The 7,880-nt window shown below is 41.1% G+C and overlaps 1 protein-coding gene across 1 annotated transcript; it reads left to right on the top strand.

Annotated features, from left to right (window-relative positions):
- The first annotated feature begins 5,680 nt into the window (after positions 1-5,680).
- Positions 5,681-6,292, top strand: LOC127129461 (uncharacterized). Its single transcript, XM_051058642.1, has one exon. It carries the CDS (start codon positions 5,681-5,683, stop codon positions 6,290-6,292), a length of 612 nt encoding a protein of 203 aa, XP_050914599.1.
- The last annotated feature ends 1,588 nt before the right edge of the window (positions 6,293-7,880 follow it).

Raw genomic sequence — 7,880 nt, 5'->3', positions numbered from 1 at the left:
CACAGATGGCCAAATCCAAAAAATGGCTCAAACTGGCATGCTCGCTAGGCGAGCAAATCCTTCGCCTAGCGAACCCTTCGCTACACCACTCGCCTAGCGAAGCTTGCGAATACCAGAAATTTTGGGCTTCATTCTGAGCCCATTAGGTCACAAAAATCACTATAAATACCAAGACCTCATTCAGAAAAAGGGAGACAAAAAAAAGGGAAGACGGAGGAGACGGACAGAAACCCTAGCATAGACAGTAAACCCTGGAGGCTAACCAAGAGAATTCAGAGCAATCCTAAAGGAAACCCTGAAAGAAACTCATCTGCACAAAGGTTACCTCCGCCCAACTGAATCCGGCACCAACCCTAAGAGTAATCTGCCAATTCAACGTTGCAATTCAATTGCAAACAGGTTTGCACTACTATTACCGCTTTATGTTCCCAATTTACATGTGATATTATAATTGAATTCATAAATATATTCGAGTTTTTGCATGTGGATTTAAGTATGCATGGATATCTTGAACGTTTAATCATGTAATTTCTGTAGTGGATGCCATAGGGTTTGGAGCCTGCTGAAATCGTACTGCCATTAAACTCAAAACCCGCAGCCGTTCGCTAGCACATCGCTGAGCGAACCTGCAGCGAGTGTTCGCTAAGCCCTCGCTAGGCGAGGCAGCAGCGAACGCGACAGTAGCTTTTTTTCTGTTTTTGATCTTCGCTTATCCGACATGTTTTATTGTAACCATGAATTGTTTATCTAACACCATTACTGTTGCGATTCCTTTTGTTTGGTGCAATCCTCGATTGCACCCTGATTTGGTATTCTGACCTGTTTGCTGAATTTTGTAAGGGTTCACATGCTCCCAGAAGAGGTAGCTTGCTAGGTATTCCACTTTATTTGTGGGATACCCTTGTGGAGATTCATCCTAATTACCTAATTATCTAACTGATTATAAAATATTGCCTTTGAATACATGTGATCTTGGCCCTCTCTTTGTTGCCTTACGGTATTACGGTCATGTCCCGCGAATGTGGGGATACACTTAGCAAAGACCCTTCGGTTAAATCATCATGTCCCTATAAGATAAATCATCGTCCCTCGGATGTTGCCTTCGAATATATGATTTTGTCCCTCGATGGCCCGTCGTTGTAGCCTACGGTTAAATGATGATCGTCCCTTCGAATGCTAAGGTATCCTTACCAATGTTGCCTTCAATGACCAATCGATGACCCTACAACGTCCCTTTACATCCAAAGGATAAGACTACTTACTTCTCAATAGTAAGGATAGTTTTACCCTCATAAGGATAGGAAATACTTATAAAGACCTCGGGTAGGTATAACTCGTAAATGCTTACTCACAACTTAAAATACTTTTCACACCTCACACCTTTCAAAACATCCTTTAGAAAATCACCACTTGGTATACATTCATACTAGAATCATTACCGAGTTATATTTTTCTAAACCACTTTCAAAGTTAAACGAGATAAACACTTTGTATACATTCGTACAAGAATCATTACAAAGTTAAACTCTCTTTTCAAAACATTTTCTAAACATTTCTCAAACACTTTTTTCAACAAGAAAAACATAAGTGATTAAGCAATTAAGAGCCCATGGATAACCATGGATACAAAGGGTGCTAACACCTTCCCTTTGTATAATGTACCTCCCGAACCCAAAATCTAATCAAGGTCTTTCCTGTTCTTTTCCGCCTTTCCTTATTGGATAAAAGAAAAGTCGGTGGCGACTCTTGCTATCCACGACATTTGCTTTCCAAAGCAAAAACACACAAAGTCAGTTCACCGTATGACAACCACCCTCTAAACCGCACTTAGAAACGCCCTCTAAAAACCCCATTACCCAACAAATTGAACCTCCCACTAAAACCATCCCCACATCACCAATACCTATATCTCCCACCTTTGAACCTGAACCCACCTTTCCCACACTGGAAGAGGCAGTAGCCTTATTTGCTGAGTCTTCAGTGGAGAAGATCAGATCACTATCTGAAAACTCTAGAATAAGTGATGATCCCTTTGCAGTAAGGATTCACTGGAATAAAGTGATCAGATGGATGACATTTGAGGCTTTCAAGTTGAAAGGCCTCTCTGAACGTGTCTGAAATGACTTCATCAGAGAAGTTGGAGAAATGCTACAGGACCATCTGGCCAGAGAGGCAGAAGAGAGAGCTCACAGAGAAGCTGAAGAAAAGGCTTGTCTCGAAGAAGAAGAAAGAACAAGAGAAGCTACAGAAAAGGTCGCCGCTGAGACTGCTTCTGTTGCTACTGAAGCTGAAGCCAAAGCCAAGGTTGATGCTAAAGAAGCAGCACACATAGCTGCGGAAGAAGCTGCCAAGGCTAGGGATGACGCTTTGACTCAGGGGGAGCAATCTCACTCTGATTTCGCTCCTATAGTGTTGAAAACTCTGGAAGAGCTACAGAAAGAGCAATAGATTGTGAGAGCAAGATTGGATAACCAGGACTCCGTCAACTCCAACATTCAGAACCTGCTGACTCAGCTGCCTCAGAGGATGCCGCCTCCTCCGAACCCTTAGGCACTTAGGATTTTCTTGTTATTTTATCTACGTGCATATCTTCCATGTTTTCTCTAAGTGTGTTTCCCTCTGTCCTTTATATTTTGTCATCTTACCTATACTTATCTTTCATCAATGAATTATGGTTGCATAATATCTTTACTAAGTCTTTTTTAATCTGACAAAAAAGGGGAGAATAAAAACAGCTCTGATGAAATGTTATCTAAGCCTCTTACTTCACTGTGCACATTTAAAACTTTTGTTATGAATTCCTAAGCTCTGCAGGAAGTATCTAAGTTAAAAACAAGCTATACTACGTAAGGAAATCTGATAAGAACATCTAAAACTTCTTAAGCATCTAAGTTAAAGGGAGATTGACTTATCTCAGGGGGAGTCGTCATACATCTGACTCTGAGATAACTCCTTTAATTTTTTATGAAGTATCATTGTTTCATCATTGTAGCGGTAAATTCATGATCATCAAGCTATGGATAAGCAAGACATCAAATAACAAGAGTCGCCACCGCGCTTTTATTGTTTCCAAGGTAAAAGGGAAAAGTACGAACAAAACCCATAAATAATAAGCTTTTAAATCAAAACTAATAAAATGCTAGAGATTACAGGTAAGGGGGTTGGTTACACAGAGGGAAGGTGTTAGCACACAAAGTGTCCTAGGTACTCCTAGGGAGCCCTTTCTTGTGTGCATATGTGTTTTTGTACAAATGATGTTTGTAAGCAAATAGAATGGAGGGATGAGAAAATAATTCATTAATTATATTTTTGTGTTTGACAAGACCTTCAAACTTGTGCCAACGTACCAACATAAAAATGAGGGATCAAAACCTCGTAGTTCGTGGTATAAATTTCAAAGTGGATGCATTGCTTTTAACAAAAAAATTAAGTTTGAAAGGCACAAAGGCCTAAAAATGGTTTGAATGGGTTAATTCTTTTTGGCTTTTGAAAATTTTAAGTCAAGTATAGTTAAGTATATTTACAAGTTTGATTGAGAAAAGAAGCTTGAAAAGGCAATGGCATAAGACCAAAGTTTATAGTTTGCAATATGGTCTAAGTTTAGAAAACAAGCACAAGCAAAGAAATTTTTTAAAAAGGAAGGAAAGATTTTGAAATTAAAGAAGTGAGGAAGAGATGAAGGGACTAATCCTAAGCATAAATTTAAAAGTTAAGAGTTGAAAAGATCTGACTAATGGGCTGCAATCCAATAGACAAGAATGTCATATAGAAAACCAAATTCCCTTGGACATTAGAATCAAGCAACAAAAAATGCACAATATATCAATTTGAAGAGCAAGGCATCAAATAAAGATAGCCACATCCAAGCTTAGCAACTCCATGATCTTCCTCAAATTTGCCCAAGTAGCAGATGAATCTCAAGATGTCATAAGTCACAGGTTCAAAATAACAACTTCATAATGATCATGTTGCGAATGAACTCAAATGGATCTTTAATGATGTATTAGATGACGTTTCAAACTACAAGCACTTGGCTACATGAAATTTGGCATTGGCCAAGTCCTTTGCATAAGGAATGTTGCCTAAATTCTAAGTCCAATTGTCTCAGATCAAACCAACAGTCCACACAAGAAGTTTTTTTAGGATTTTTGTTCTTATTATGTACATTAGTAGTCAAAGACCACATAAACAAACCCAAACAAAATATATCACAAAATATGGTCCAAGTGGACAAAGTGAAAATGACATTGTGTTACCACGAAAAATCTCTAAGGCATGCTGAAAGCATAGTTAGTGATAGAGTCCTGTGAATTTGGGGGTTATACCCCATCAAAGGATGAAGAGGTGTTTGAGGCAAGTAAGAGTGAGAAAAACACAAGTCAAGGGATGAAGCCGACAGGAGAACTTGTTTGGTTGACAGGCCATTCCTTCGACTGAGGTGAAGTCTGAGACTTAAAGAATTTTTCTTTTATGCAAAATGCATAGAAGACAGCGTCGCCCTAGCGTCTGGGCGGGAGAAATTTGAAATTTAAAAACTAACCAGCAATTACAAGAAGAATAAGAGCGCCAGAATCTGGAGCAGTTGGCAAGACGTAAGGGCAGCGGTTTGGCAGATCGTGTGACATAACATCTGCTAGTTTATAGGAGTTTTAGCTTATGAGCAGTTCCTTTAGTTTAGTATAAATAGAATGTCCCACGAGGGGTTCGGGGTGTTCACTTTGTACTGAAAATCACTTGTAAGAAAACTTCCCATTCCCAGCGCGAGGAAGCAAGAGTTTTTTGAGAGTGCTATGTACGTGAATCACCACATTTATTTCAATGCAACTTCCTTACTTTTCAGTTGTTCCCGCTGAACATTTTATCTTAATTTCATTTACTTTTGAGTTATCATTTTACGTTGTCGTTTACGCTGTCGACACTGATTCTATTACGATAATAGAGTTTACCAAAAGCGTGTTTGTCGTGTACATCTTTTGAATGCTATAAGCATTGTCGGTCATGAGTCACCTATAGGCTGTAGCATCGTTTAAACCGTTCGTGTGGAAAATCCTATGCTTGTTCGACACTTTGTTAGGAGCCGTTCCTCACAAAGTTATTTCGTCGAGTTGGAAAAGCCTCACTCGCACTAGCACATGTCCTAGGATCAACTGGTCGATTCTGCAAGTAACCCTTTGTTTTAAGGCCTAGGGAGGACCAGCGGTTGTTTACCAATTTCCACAGTAAACAAAATGGCACGCCCAGTGGGACGGTGCTAGAGCAGTTGCGAAATTGCATGAAACTTAGAAGTGGCAAACTGTACAGTAAGCCACGAAATATTGTGAAAATGTCAAAAACTAACACGGATGAAGTACCACGAGGAACTTTATCCACTACGGAAACAGTAATCTCACAGGTTTCCACTTTGCCACCGATGACAAGTGCAACCTCAACCATGTCGACCACGTGTGTGGTTGGAACATCAATTCCTCAGCCTCCACCGGGGGGTTCAGGATCAACGATAACGACGTTCAGACCTTATGTGCCTCGCTTTGGCACCACAAATCCTCTTTATGGAATGTCGTATTCCTTAATGCCAGGATATCAGTCGACATCAAGTGCAACACTGTTTTCAGATACAAATCCACCCTTGCAAGGATCAGCGCAAGGGGGCAACATTAGGAATAATACTCAGAACAGAACCATGCCGCTGTTGAACACTTCAGTAGCGGTGTTGAGACAACAAATGGACGATAATAACCATGAATTGGTTAACATGTTGACCAACCAGATGGGCACAATCTTTAATCCAGTAATACAAGACTCTCCTGAAACAAATAGGCAGGTGGCGAATCAATTGACACGCTTGTGCAATTTTCTGGGGGCACCGGCTCGACAGATGGCACAAGTGGTTAGGCAAGTTGTTCCTGTGCAGATGGAGATAGGGGCAGCGGAAGATGAGCCAGTCCATGAAGGACAAATCATTAGACCCCTTCAAAATCAAGGCGTCGAATCAGGAGTCGCAGGACGTAACCAGATGATACTGGTTAACCGACAACAGGATGCTGATCAAATTATCGACCAACAACGACAAGAAGACTTAACAGTGGAAAATAATTTGATAACTATTGTCGAAAGGATTATGGATAGAAATAGCATGGGTGCTACATTTCAAAGGCCATTGTACGCCTCCCCGTTAGCTGAGTTTATTCTCCAAGCCGAGGCGCCCAGGGGGATGAAAGTGCCTAAGTACACTAAATTTGGGGGAGAGTCTGGTGAATCGACAATAGAGCATGTTGCCAGATACTTAACATAGTCAGGAGATCTAGCTCATAATGAATGTTTGAGAGTAAAAAATTTTCCCTCTTCTTTGACTAAGGCTGCCTTCACATGGTTTACTTCGTTGGCCCCAAGTTCAATCGATTCGTGGGCCAAATTAGAAAAGAAGTTCCATGAACAATTTTACGAAGGACACTCCAAAATTAGTTTGGCAGAATTGTCTAGTATCAAGAGAAGGTTTGCTGAGAGCAGCGACGATTATCTGAATCGTTTTAGGTCCTTAAAGGCTAGGTGTTTTACGCAAGTGCCAGAACATGAACTGGTTCAAATGGCCACGGGGGGTTTAGATTATTCCATTAGGAATAAAATAGATCCAACTTTTGTGAAAAGTATGTCACAATTGGCTGATAGAGTCCGACATCTAGAACGGCTAAGGTTAGAAAAAGTTAGGCACGATAAGTCTAAGAAAGAAAAGGTAGCGTTTGTCGAATACGACGCAACAGACCCAATATGTGAGGCTGATTATGCTTCATCGACCGAATTAGAAATCGACGTGGCTGAACTAAAGCCAGGATCCGCCTATGAGTGTCGATCATTGCTTCCTGCGTAAGGAAAAAATCCTGTCGAACACAACCCAAAATTCCCTTCGAAAACTTATACTTTTGATGTGTCGAAATGTGAGGAAATTTTTGACTTGTTGGTTAAAGATGGTCAAATGGTGGTACCTCCTGGTACTAAAATACCACCGGTAGAACAGAGATAGAAAAGAGGGTTTTGTAAGTATCATAACTATCTTGGTCATAATACCTCTAATTGTTACCTTTTCAGGGATTTGGTTCAGAAAGCGATTCAAGAAGGCAGGCTGAAATTTGTTGGCCGCAGAATGAAGATCGACGCTGATCCTCTTCACCAGGAGGAAGCCCTATTCGTGGAGCCATTCGAGATCAACATGGTCGAGATCACCGAATACGATGAGGCTAACATGCTGGAGCAAACTGGTGAAAGCCCAAATGTCGATATAGCTGAAGTTTACCCAAGGGCTGATGAAGACTTGGTGGATTTTTTGTATCGCTGCAAGAACAAGGGTTCACAAGTGTGTCTGTGCCCTAGGTGTGGTGCTGTCACCGACAAAATAACGGTGAAGAATTTCCAGAAACTGCAATTGGGTAAAAGCAAAAGAAATGGGCCGACCAGGGGTTACCAGAATGAAAGAGGCCCAAAAAAGGCTGTGGGAAATACCCAAGCAAGGCCTAAGAGCTTTGTACCGTCGGCAAGTGCCCCTAGAGGTACTTGGATCAAGCCTCAGGAAAGACAAGACACCCCACAAGGTGTTGCTGCTGCTGCTAGAGGAGGTCTAGCAATTAACTACAGGCGTGAGTTTAAGTCTGAAAAAAGGACTCATGTCTCTGAAAATTATTTGGGGAAGAACCCCATGTCAAGAACTCAATGGAGACGCTTTCAGAGGCGTAAACAGGCCGAAAGAGAGGCTGCAAGAGGCATGGCCAGTAAGGCGAATGCTGGGATGAAAATTGTTGTGAAGGTCGACACAGTAGCGAAGGAACGGATCAGAGAGTATGTCCGTCGACCAACTGAGAAATGTTCTGATGAAGTGACTGATGACTTCA

The sequence above is a fragment of the Lathyrus oleraceus genome, chromosome 3 (genome assembly GCF_024323335.1).
Source record: "Lathyrus oleraceus cultivar Zhongwan6 chromosome 3, CAAS_Psat_ZW6_1.0, whole genome shotgun sequence".
Classification (NCBI taxonomy): domain Eukaryota; kingdom Viridiplantae; phylum Streptophyta; class Magnoliopsida; order Fabales; family Fabaceae; genus Lathyrus; species Lathyrus oleraceus.
This window is presented reverse-complemented; position numbering and strand designations above follow the sequence as displayed.